This window comes from Cyprinus carpio, chromosome A19 (assembly GCF_018340385.1).
Source record: "Cyprinus carpio isolate SPL01 chromosome A19, ASM1834038v1, whole genome shotgun sequence".
NCBI classification, from domain to species: Eukaryota; Metazoa; Chordata; class Actinopteri; order Cypriniformes; family Cyprinidae; genus Cyprinus; species Cyprinus carpio.
The window spans coordinates 23,534,467-23,547,769 of NC_056590.1; the positions used below are offsets into that span (position 1 = coordinate 23,534,467).

General features: G+C 35.9%; 1 protein-coding gene across 3 annotated transcripts in view; it reads right to left on the bottom strand.

The window, feature by feature from the left end:
- The window catches only part of LOC109111719 (sterile alpha motif domain-containing protein 12-like), a 76,100-nt gene extending 62,797 nt beyond the window's left edge, over window positions 1–13,303 (bottom strand). The window contains exons 1-2 of one of the 3 annotated variants that reach the window (XM_019124690.2): window positions 12,568–13,054; window positions 426–616 (exon numbers count right to left, since the gene is read on the bottom strand). In XM_019124690.2, the coding sequence (XP_018980235.1) occupies window positions 426–616; window positions 12,568–12,631 (255 nt within the window). In that variant the 5' untranslated portion in view covers window positions 12,632–13,054. Of the gene's footprint in view, window positions 1–425; window positions 617–12,567; window positions 13,080–13,146 lie in introns of those variants that run through there. The other 2 variants (XM_042777119.1, XM_042777118.1) reach the window with 2 other exon arrangements.

Below are 13,303 nucleotides of genomic sequence, written 5' to 3' on the forward strand. Positions count from 1 at the left end.
TAATAATAATAATTAAAAAAAAAGATTTCTACTTAAAAGAATCCTGAAAAAATATTAAGCAGCAAAACCGTTTTTAAAATTGATAATAAAGAACAGCTTCCTGAACACCAAATCAGCATATTAAAATTACTTCTGAAACATCATGTGACACTAAAGACTGGTCTAATGGCTGCTGAAAATTCAGCTCTGCTATCACGGGAATAAATTATATTTCTAAATATTAAAATAGAAAATATATTTTATATTGCAATAATATTTCATAACATATTACAGCAAATAATTGCAGTAATAATTCCTTGGTGAGCATTAGAGACTTCTCTTCTTTAAAAAAAAAATCTGTCAGATCCCAAACTTTTAAGCAGTAGTGTAATTATAGATGGCATTAGTGTTTGAGATCACAGTAATAGTCTTGAATCTATTCTCACCCTGGAGAGCTCAGATTCTGAGACGGAGCGCTGAGGTGGAGATCGTCGCTGGAAACCAGGACTCTGGTCCTGAAAGCCTTGGCTGTCATCATCCAGTCCATGATCAACAGACACTTCCTCCAGGTGTGAGGTCACATCCTCTGCACACACCTGATGGTCAATCCCATTCTGGGTCAGATTGCAGTGAACAGCTGTGGAAATTAACAAGTCCAAGACTGGTTAGTGACCAATAATGACCATAAGGTGGAGCCATTGTACGTGAATGTGAACCTACTGTAACTGATGACTCTTTCCAGACTACAGTATATAACACCAAGACATTAAATGACTCACAGATGAAGGTTTAACACATGATAGTCTCTTGTGAATAAATTATTCACAGTAATTCAGTTTTACATCTTGCAGAATGTATCTTAGAGCTAAAATGGGTTTTGTCTATGTAAAGTATTTTAACAATGTTAATTAAAACAACTATTAAGTAACCAATAATGTGAGATTAGCACAGGACTCTGTGTCTGCCTGTTTGAGCAATGACAGATGGAAGGAGTGTTCAGAAAATGTTGGTTTAAAGAGCACCTCATATGACACAATTTTTTTAATATGTAATGCAAAATACAAATTGAAAAGCAAAAATTTACATTTTGGCAAGTCTCTGAATAATATAAAGCATGAGTTTTAGCACTTAAGGCACTCATTTAAAAAAGAAGAAGAAGAAAGTCGCATTGTCCTCTAGATGGCATGAGTTGACAAAATTATGCATCTCCCAAGGCCTGATAGACACCACGGCATTTCTATAATGCTGTCTGATTGAAATCAGATATGTCTTGTGCACTTTTTAGGACAAACTTAAAAATATCAAATCAATAAAATATATAATTCTATTAAAATTTGATCTTAAAAGCTGATTCTTACACAGCACATTTAAAGCTTTTTCTGTCACTGTGACAAACTGCAGAGAGTAAAACACTTGAATAAATCTGTCTGTCATGTTATCTGGAGTGAATTGAGACCAAGCAGATGAGAGCCAGACAAAGCTTGTTCTGGCAGAAATTACACAAAGCTGAAGACTGAATTAAAAGCCCAAAATAAAACCGAGTGCTGCCTCATAGCATAGAAACATAGGGTGGTTAATGACTAACCACAGATCTCTAAGACAACAATATGTGATTAAGACTAGAAAATCATCACTGAAGCATCATATACGCCAACTGTTTAATGCTTAATAATTCAATAATTTCCATCCCATCTGTTTGCAAACAATAAACAAGCATCTTACAACAGAACATTTAACAACAACCTTGTCTTTTTAAAACATGCATGAATCTTTTTCTGTGGAACACAAAAGGATATGTCCAAGCAGAATGTCCAAGCTGCCCTTTTCCATACGATAAAAGTAAATGGTGAACACCTTAAATTTCAGTCTATTACAGACACAAAGCTATCATATGGTTTTAGAAAACAATTTATACATTGCATAATTGATAAGAACTGCTTTTTGAAGCTTGGCTGCTACTGGTTCCCACTCACATTCTTTTGATGGGTGAGAGCACAAGAGCAGCTCGGACATTCTGTGAAATCTTTTTCTGTGGAACAAAAAAAATCATACAGGTTTGCAATGAGACGAAGGTGAGTAATTTATAAGAACTGCAATTTTTTTACCCTTTTAATTCTACTTGGATGATAAGCTCAACAAGCTCTCAATGCTAACACCATCCTGTGGCATTGCGTAACAGGTCATCAAATGAATCTAAGCCATGATGACATCTGCTGAATACCATTACTGAGAGAACGACTGATAACTTGAGCAGAACAAATTGCTCTGCTATTATTTACTGAGCCCCTGTTGCTGTGAATGCTGGGAATATTCATCCTGCCTTGATATGTCTGTTCCAAAACAGACAGAGCCAAGTGCATCTACAAGAAAGAAGCAGCCTTGAAACAAAAGCAACTTAGCATGCAAAGCACGAAGCGCTTCCTTCTCTCAGATTCTCTCCCTTTCTTATTTCTCCATGCTTCGCTCTCCATCTTTCTTAGGTTCCACAAAATTGAAACCATTCAGTCAGGTTGTCTAATGGCCAGGTGCTCTACAGGATAGATAAATTATACATTTAATTCAAAAAGACAGAGCATTGTCCTTGATTTGAGTGTCTGAAGGTGTGTACATATGGGGGATGTTGGGCCTTGAGGTGGGTAGGATGTTTTTTCTGCCTTAGCCTCTAAATATAGATCAAGACGTTCTTCCTCTCTTATGCACACTGAGAGAAGGAAATGAGAGACAGAGACAGGGGGAGGGATGTTAAATCCAGCCAGCTGCTTTCCTCCCCCTCATTAAAAGCATTAGTTCAACCCCAAAATTAAAATGCTGTCAATATGTACTTAACCTCATGTCATTAATTTTTTTTTTTTTTTTTAAATGGAATAAGGAAGGAGAAATTTGAGGAATGTTCACAGCAGCTAGATAGTGACCATGTCTGCAAACGTAAGGAAAAAAAAAATAATAAAACCACTGAAAACACTAGTGTGCTACATATATAGTTTGGGGCAAATAAGATTTTTTAAAAGAAATTGCTTTTATCCACCCAGGAAGCATTAAACTGTTCAAAAGACAAAGACATTTATAATGCTTCAAAAGATTGGCATTTCAAGTAAATGCTGTTCTATTCGTCAAAGAACCTTAAAAAAATGTTCAGGGTTTCCACAAACATATTAATCAGCACAACTGTTTTCAACATAGATAATAATAAGAAATTTTTCTTGAGCAGCAAATCAGCATATTAGAATGATTTCTGAAGGATCATGTCACACTGAAGACTGGAGTAAAGATGTTAAAAATTCAGCTTCACCATCACAGGAATAAATTACATTTTAAAATAATAAAATAGAAAAAAGGTTATTTTAAATTAACTTAGATTTGTATAATACAATATTACTGTTTTTACTATATTATGATCAAATAATTAAAATAAAATAAAAGTTATTTTAAATTAACTTAGATTTGTATAATACAATATTACTGTTTTTACTATATTATGATCAAATAATTGCTCCTCTGTAAGCATAAGGGACTTTGTTGAAAAAAATTTTTAAAACCCAAACTTCTGAATGGTAGTGTATGTTTTCTGAAGTCATACAATAGATTTGTTTGACAAACAGCCTAAAGTTATCAACGTTTTATCAGAAATGCCTTCTGTTGTACCTTATGAAGCATAACATGATTTTGGATGTCAGTTACATTATCAACTGGTTATCATAACTGTTTTTTTGCATTTCAAACATGACGCTTGATGTCATATTTGCAGTACATGTACATTTAGGCATTCAGCCAGTTTTTTCAAAGCATTTCAGTGCAATAGAGTCCATTTGCTTACATTGCTTTACCTGGAACTCAAACATATGACCTTGATGTTGCTTGTACTGTACTGTTACAGAAACATTGAAATATTTAAGAGGAATGTTTGAAAGAAAAAATAAGTAACATTTCAGTTTGTTCATCACAATATTACACATTGGTTATATTTAATAATATATTCAAAAGAAAACAAAAGGTTGATAATGTGTTTTGTAAAAAAAAAAAAAAATAAAATAAAAATACCATTAAATCTTTTTATCTAATGTCCCTTTAAACCAGGAGTAGGAAAGCAGTGTTGGTTTACAAAGTGAAGCATCTCCTATAATGCTAAAGGCCGGAAAGGATGAATGAACAGAGGATCGATTCAGCTCAATAGTGTCTGAACATCATGACTCATATTACCGTTAGCCTCAGCAGTATAGTGAGCATACGATCTGCAGCGCTCTAGTGTGCATCATAGTGGGTTAGGCTGTGCTTGTGATGGCTATTCAATCTGATGTAAGGCTAGATGGCAGGTCGTTTAAAAGTGAAGTGGTTTGTTTATGCACTCAGTGTGCGACCCAGAAACAGAAGTGGAGTTAGTTGAGAATCAGCTGATTCAGAATATAAATGTACATCATTAGTTGGATGGGGTGAAAAAGTAAAGCTTAGGGTCTACTTTGAGGGCAGTTCACTTTGAATGTTGTCAACTGCTCTGACACACACACTGTTGAAGGCTGGAAGCAATAACCTATTACAGTATATACATTATCCACAAGGAGAAACCAACAACTATGACCAAACCAAGCTCTTCTCCATGACTTAAAGACTAGAATGACGTGATTTACATCCTCTCCAGTGAAAGCTGAGTTTTACTGTATGTGTTAATTTCATTTAGTGGCTAATTACCATTTTCATCAACACATTTACAAAGCACTTGTGAAAATATAAACTATGAATGTATTAAATCACTTTAAAACAAAACATACACTATACTGTTCATATGTTTGGGGTTGGTAAGATTTAAGATTTTTAACGAAGTCACCAAGGCTGAATTTATTTGAAGAAAAAAAATATAGAAATACAATGACTATTCTATTTTGATATATTTTAAAAAGTAATTTATTCCTGCGATGACAAAAGCTGAATTTTCAGCAGCTATTACTGATCATAATGATCAAATATACACAATTAAGTACAGAAAGGCACTGCAAATACACAAAGACCAAATCGAAAATTAACCATGGTATTTGTGTAGTTACACAAATAGCAATCACCACAAAAAATAAATGAATAAATAAAATAATAATAATAATAATAATGTTTGGACTAATGGTAAAATGGTAAACTTGAAAACAACATTACTACACTTTTACTATAATAAAACTTATATAACTTATATACTATAATAAAATTTTCGTTGGAGTCCCCTTGAAACATTTCCGTTGTGGTCTGTGCTACATGCAACGCTTTTCAGTATTTGGTCTTGTTGTGAGTATAACAGCACGTGTGTTGTCAAGCTGATGAAGATGTTTTCTTAATTTGCTGTTGCTTTTTCTATTTTCATGTGTTTTCTTAAGTTGCGCCACGCTCAGCTCTCTCAGCCACCGTACATTACACATTAGATTATCAGCGGTGCTTAATGAACTTAAGAGTGTCAGAAGGCTGCTGTGAGATGAACATACTGAATTGTTGGCCCTCTGTCTCACTAGGAAAGCTTTTAAAAATGTAAAACTGCACTGCATTTAGTGACTGTCAGAGGAATAAGATGAAAATTTCCAAATTTTAACCTCTTAGCATGCTGCTAAGAAAGTTCAAACATATGTGCTGTAGCCTTTTTAATCCAAAATTCACAACAAAACACATGCACATCATGAAGCCATTGGATTCTTAAAACACTTTTAATGGAGGGGAAAAGAAAATACATCATTAGTATCAAGCTTGGGTCTCAGAGTTCAAATAGAAATTGTTTTAATATGACTGACTTGACTATTGAAATTGTAACTGTTAGACAGATCTAAGTGTGCCAGCCTGTGCAGTTGAAATCTGAGAAGAAAGTTCAATAACGCCAACTTGGAAAACTCTGAAAAACAGCTTTCAAATCAGCAGGGCCACTTCTCAGTGGACTCCTTGTTACATGGTTGCTAAAGCTCTAATTGAGCTCCTTGAAGATGCACAGAGAAAGGGGGAAAGAGAGAGCTAATTGTCCCATATGTCAGCCAAGAAAAAGCTTCCATTCTTGGCCCCCTTTCTCAATTTTATGCCATCATCCAAGATAAAGGGATTGTCCCTGCTCTCTAAAGTAGGTCACCTTAATTCTGGAACTGGATGTGGATATTGGACCCTGCCCTGGAAGACAACGTGTGGGTCTACTGAATTCATTACATCTCCAAATCCAATCTGGATCTCAGAGTACCACTGGTCAGCTGGGTTCAAGTCTGACCAGAAAAACAAGAGGGAGATTAGCCCCTCATTGTTTCTAAAGTGATTCAATCTGACATCTTATCAAAAGTAAAGACTGGATGATATGTCCCAAGCATTCATGCCTCCAGGTTTTAGATTTTTACATTACAACCAATTGATGCTGAGCAAAAAAAACAAGATGCATACAAAAATGTACTGTAATAATTCAAGTTCAAGTTAAAAAAAAAGCTAGTGACCCACTTTAAATAGACACAATGTTACTCCTCAGCATTGACCTACCAATAACTTGCTTAGCAGACAAAAAAGAGGCAAAAAATTTGCTGCACATTTGAAACAGTCAAGGTCTTGAGAGAGATTATAAATAGCAAGTATTCCAAGTTAATATGGACGCAACGTACTGAGACAGATATAAATATTTAATCAGGAGCAAGATTTTGAAAGCATTTCAAAATCCTATTTAGGGATTTGTGACTTGTTACAGAAACAAGGAGTTTCTTGCTTACATCTGTCCACTGGGATTTTGTACTTTCTACTTGTAAAACCTCTCTCAAGATCCACAAAGGAGAACCTGTCATCTTATTTTGTTCAAATTATATTAGTTCTTTATACCATTCAAAAGAATCTTTCTGCGGTAATCATTTATGACTTCCCCACTTTCGACCGGTTATGGCTACCCAAATTTGATATGTAGCCTAAGCAATGTAACCAAGGAAAGAGATACCTGACGCCTGCTATTTCCTGCTAATGGTGACTAGGGCTGTGCAAAAAATCGAATGCGATTTTCATGCGCATCTCATCAGTAAGGACGTTAAGATCAGGGTTGCCAGGTTAAACAACAAATCCTGCCCAGTTGCTTCTCAAAACTAGTCAAAAACTAGCCCAATCGCGTTTCTAGGAGGTTCCCTGATAAAAATTGCATCCCGGGGTTAAAATATACATTTTTTGGCAGGGTTGCCTGGGTAAAATTCGCATTTTAGGAGCTTAATATCACGTTATTGGTATTGGGGTCGCTTCAACCTGCGGACATGAAAAACAACCGCAGACTTGGCAACACTGGTTCAGGTGGAGCAGCATTTACTTGATTGTCAGTGAATTACAGCTCTGTGTAGTAAATGCCAACCAGTGTTGCCAAGTCTGTGGTTGTTTTTCATGTTCGCGGGTTGAAGCGACCCCAATACCAATAAACGTGATATTTAGCCCCTAAAATGTGAATTTTACCAAGGCAACCCTGCCAAAAAACATATATTTTAACCCCGGGATGCAATTTTTATCGGAGAACCTCCTGGAAACGCGATTGGGTTAGTTTTGGACTAGTTTTGAGAAGCAACTGGGCAGGATTTGTTGTGAAAACCTGGCAACCCTGATCTTAACGCACACGCTGGAGATATACTACTAATTACAGGAGCGTCTTTACTGATGAGATGTGCATGAAAATCGCATATGATTTTTTGCACAGCCCTAATGGTGACATTAGCATACAATACACACCAAGTTCAGCAACATACAGTCAGCACTGTATTTCTCATCTAAGATATGTCAGTTCCTCTAATACGTTATTTCTTAATCCAAATTATATTGAAGCAAAAAAACCCAGTGAATCCACAACTTAATTACACAATAAATTTAACAACAAAACAAAAAAAAAAAAAGAAAATCCTGAATTTAAAATCAAGTTTAAACCTGGAAATTTCTGTCACTAATCAAATCTCAAATTAGTGACATTTAGCTTGTTAACTAATGTCATATCCTTACAAACCAATGCTCTGAAAAGTATATTTCAGATCAATGCAAGAGATTCATTCAAGGCATCCAGTGAATCTACCTGCAATCTGACAGACTTGTGACAGCTAATGATAACTAATAGATGAGTTATTGATTGCAACAGTTGGAAATACATTACTTAGCATGAAAATAAATAGCTTCTCCTTGCAGAAAACCAAATGTTCATATGTACTTGCTAATAAACAAAACAGCTTGATCTGAGGATACTGACATTGGACTTGTCTAGTCAAAAATCAGCCTATAACATCTGATGTGTAAGATCTATAGAAACTGACATGTACTGTAACTGCCATACCATAAAAATGTGACACTGAGATATTTGTTAATCACACCACAAAGAATAAAAGGAAAAAAATAAAACACTTGATGACTTGCAGTGACAGCCAGTCCAGCATCTTAGGCTGGCACAAGTCTGATAACATATCTCAGTATCTGATCAATGCATCCTTTACTTGGTAACAATTCACTAAAAGAGAGATGATAACGTCAAAGTGCTTCAATTACAGCTAATTAATCAGGTACTAAAAATACTGAAAAGACTCTGAACATGCACACTTGTGCAAACTTAATATGCTTCATTCATTGCTGTGAACATGACAATATCAGCCAGCTCCTCTAGCTCCCCGAAATTCAGACGAATATTAATCAGGGCTTAAATTAGACTGACTATCTTTATCCCTTCCCTTCGGCGTCAACTCTCTAAAGTAAAAATAGCTATGAGCAGTGAATAAATAGACGTGCAGAGCAATCCATATGGATCCCTCCAGTGGGTGAGACAGCATTTACAGCTTACCGACACGGCCCTGAGACTTAGGATGAAAAAAGTTTCAGTCTCTATACGTGAGGTCGCTTTAAATATCTAACAGATTTATACTCCATACTTGTTCACATATATTATTCCTAAGAAGAAATGAACATAATGTGTCAAGACAAGCAAGCAATTTTTACCCCATCTTAGCATTTCAACTATGGAGTGGTATGATAAACAAATATTTTACATTGCTCAGGCATCAACAGATGCACAGATAGCTTACTGAGGAATGCCAGCACTTGGTTTATATTTTACTTTGTATTGTTCTTAAACGAAACTGAATATTCTGGGCAAATCAAATCATCAATGGCTGACCTATGAATATTCAATTGTGATCGTTTCAGCCTGTTAACATCAAACTTGCCTGATTCCAATATATACAGATATCTGAGAGCTGCAGCTGAGTTACTGACTATTATCAGTAAACAAATGTCAGCCTTCCTTAAAACAACATGATTAAAATAAAGTTTTAAAAGCTGGAAAAAGAAAAGTGCACCTATTTATCAATGGCATTGAGTTAAACCTCTCAAAATGGTGCATGAAACAATATTAATCTGTTTCCACTTTTTTCTAAGCCTACAAAGTCTGAAACTTTCAGAACAAAGCTGCTACATCAACACTCTATAGTGTATTTCCAATATCTGAAAGTCAGCCAGTTTCAATATGAGTTGAATGAACAGCTTTCAAGGCATCATTCTGTAAATCCTATGTATCATTCGCCAAGCATGTTGAATTTTTATGACACCATTAAATAAATATCAAACTTCTATACTTTTCATACCTTGATATAAGTTTTTCTCACTTCAAAGCATCCTGTAACTTTATCAAATGCATGAAAGCCTCCTTTGGGTTTTCAGTGCACGTATCTTTTCCTAGCCTCCAGCCAAGATACATGACTGCAATCTTTTCTACAATCTGTAAATGTTGTTTCTTCTTACATTCTAAAGAAGTGAAATTAACGCCTACAATGTCAGTGGCATGGCATTTGAGATGCCTGGGAAAATCAGTTCCTGCTTGCCTTTCTCCCTTGTGACCTGCAGCATAATGACTCAGTCATGATTCCCTGATTTCCAAATTTCCCTAGTATTCGGTATGTATTATTTGGAATGGGTCATTCTAATGTGCTGATCTGGTACTCAAGAAACATTTATGTTGCTTAATATTTTTGTGGAAACCAGGAAGCACATTTTTCAGGTTTGTTTGATAAGTAGAAAGTAAAATTTTTGCAATGGTTTACTGTCTCTGGATTTATTTAATGCATAATTGCTGAATAAAAGTATTAATTTCTTTCAAAGAAAAAAAAAACCTAATTGACCCCAAACTTGAAGTGGCAGTGTGTATATAGGTCAGAATTTCAAAACAAGTCCCCTTGCATGCTAAACAAAAACTCAATGCACCATTAAACTAACTTTAGAAGGACTGCCACAAGCACCCAAAACCAAATCTGTGATCTGAAGAACATTAAATGTAACAAAGAACATTTTTAATCTCTACAAAAAAATCATCGCCAACTCGACTGCCCTATATAGCAGAAACTGGCTCTTGTAACACCTTTCTTTTGATCAAAGATAAGAGCTTGCTCTCTTCAGAAGAGCAATTCTGAAACGTACTATCTTTCGAGTTTCTTCAGCGTTGCATACATATTAGCAATGTGTTGCACCACATCAGTCTCGGAGTCTGCCTGAAGTGGGTGGGAGTCTCTCACCGTTTTGATCTTGAATCAGTTCAGGGGCCTGAGAATGCAAATGTCTTTGAATGTCTCCTGTGACTATGCGCTTTGTCACCAGGCCATTCCAACAAATTTCTCTACTCAATTTTACACACAGGAAGCATACTGGCATTCCTCATTTTATATATGTCAAACTTTTCATCATGACATACATATTTCTGCCGCTTAATGTCAGTGCTATGCATATCTCACATGCAGAATTGCTGTTTTATAATGTGTAAACGTCACCCTAAAAGCAGAAAAGGATGAAACATTCAGCAGAGCATGAACTAAGCAGCCCTGTGACGTTTATTCAGGCTTGGTTTCAGCTTATATGTCTCATCCCCGAAGATCAATCATGAAGCAAAATAAAAAGTGTGTTTGAGAACCAAAGCATTTATACAAAAACACAGAAAGCAAGATGTATGAAATCCCTTGAGATGATATAGCAAGACTCTTTGAACAACCATTCTACAGTACAAAGAGTTTAAAAAATATAATCTCACAGAGTTTTGCAACAGCTCTGTAGGGAGTGCCCATTTTCCATTGGAATAAAACAGCAGGCCAGCAGTACAAGCAAGGAGTTACACTCAACAATGTACACTCCCTAAATATCCATTATCTGTAAAGATGTGTACAATTTTGTGCATATTCCTTTAATGTAAAAACTTTTATTCTCAGTTACTTTATTCTCTTGACTGTATGCTGAGACAGGACATCTTCAAAATGCTGACTACAAAAGGTTTGGATATAATTCTAGCTTTTGGCCCTATCCAGGATGCAAATTACAGTATTAGTACAGTATGGTCCGCCAATTAAGGACGGATCCAAAAGGAAGTCAAAAAAGCTTGTTAAGATAAATTTCTTTCACCCTGTCTTCAATAAACTCACAAATACACAACAAACCTAAAATGGGTTGCCTAGTGAGTAAAAAAAAAAAGATATATATATATATTTTTTTTCTTTCTTTTTTTTTTCATATGGATATGGACAGAGAAGGTCAATTAATTAAGGTGTACAATTAAACTCTAACAATTAAACATTTTTAATTGCATGTCATTACGTAAAATTGATCACCTTGACAGATAAAATTACTAATTAGAAGTAAAATGTTATTTACAAAAGCATAGGCATTTAAGGAATCTAAGGAATGTCAATGGAATTGATATCATGAAAAAATCACAGGTCCCAGGCACTCAAAAAGAATTCAGGTGGAGAAGGTAAACGTTAAAAAGCCTTTATTGTGGTATGGCCAATATCAAAATTAAAAAGCCGACATGTTTCGACTGCAATGGTCTTCCTCAGGGCAAAGTGATGTTGATATCATATTTGGAACCAGACCAAATCGGATCAACCAAGAATCTAAGAAACAACCAAGATATTGAATAAACTGAAATTCCTATTTTCAGTTAATTTTTTCAAAGATTATGGATTATTATATAATATAGGAGGGTTCTTGTTTGATCCTATTAAGACTCCACAAACCCCCATTTGTTTTCCAATCTAAAATTCTATAATCATATTTCTATAAATATGCAAGTAAACTTTTTGTTTCACAATTGTTTTGCTGTTTACACGTTGCTATATTTGCCATAATACGCTATGTAGCAAGGTTCCATTGTGACAACTGTACATTCAGCATACTGTACATGCAGGGCTAGCAGGGCATATTGTCACAAAGGTTAAACGTATACTGTATCATAGCACTGTACAAAGAACTGTATATTTTTTTTTCCTATGCAAGAACGGTGGAAATGTGACTTTAATTTACTTCAAAATTAATTCCACCCTTAGAAATATTTACCGACGTTAATGAGTGACAACATGTACCAGTTTCCTTACAAATCCCATCATTTCACAAATCAACTTTAATAAGCATTCAACAGCAGTAAAATCACTAGATCATAGGCTACATTTGACTTAAGTTAAGTGATGTTGATTCTTCACAATATATATTCATGACCTCACAAAACTGATTTAACTTGTATCGCCAATACGATACAGTAACAATCGATAAGTCTTCATTCAATACAAGTTTCGAGAAATGACAGATCATTACAGCGCACGTTGTCCTCAGAGACAAACCTACCTCGCATTGGGTTTTGAATCCAGTGGATTCCCCCGATAAGGTGTGGAGACTGCCCTAACATCATGGTATCAGGCAGGTGGTCGAAACACCTGTCTAACAGAAGCGTCCAGCTCGCGCGCCTTATGAAAGCTGATTAATAATAACCAGTCCGCTGCTCCTCAATGAAGAGCGCATCGCATCTCAATGATCTACGTAAAAGAGACGCACAAAACACGGGTTCTAAATATTAAAATGGTTATCTCGGAGTAGGAACATGCTGTATGGTTTGTTCCTCTCAATGGTGTTCCGCGGCGAGATGTGAATCAGTGGGTGGACGTGCAGATGCTGAATGATGCAGATCATGAATCTTTACAGTACATGCATAGACTGTTCTCAAGCCCACGGGCCCCGTGAGCCCATCTCTATGTCATAGGTTTCCAGCGCAAGAGCAGGACAAAGATCTGCGGCTGATCGGCAGCCAATCATAATCCCAACCCGGCTGTGGGGAAGCGTTGTTTGTTTGTTTGCTGTTGAAGCGTTCTTTTCAATAAACAAATATTTCCGCAGAAATTCATCTCGAGACGTTTATTGAAGTCTTACCTTGAACAGCCATGCTGCTACTCCATGAGTTCGCGCATTATGAGAAGGTAAAACTGTTGGTTGTCTGAGTACCCCACTCGTCTTGCTTATTAACACTTGCAAGCAACCTCTGTCAAAGCCGAGTGTGCTGGAAAAGCGTGAAATGTGTTCCCAAAGA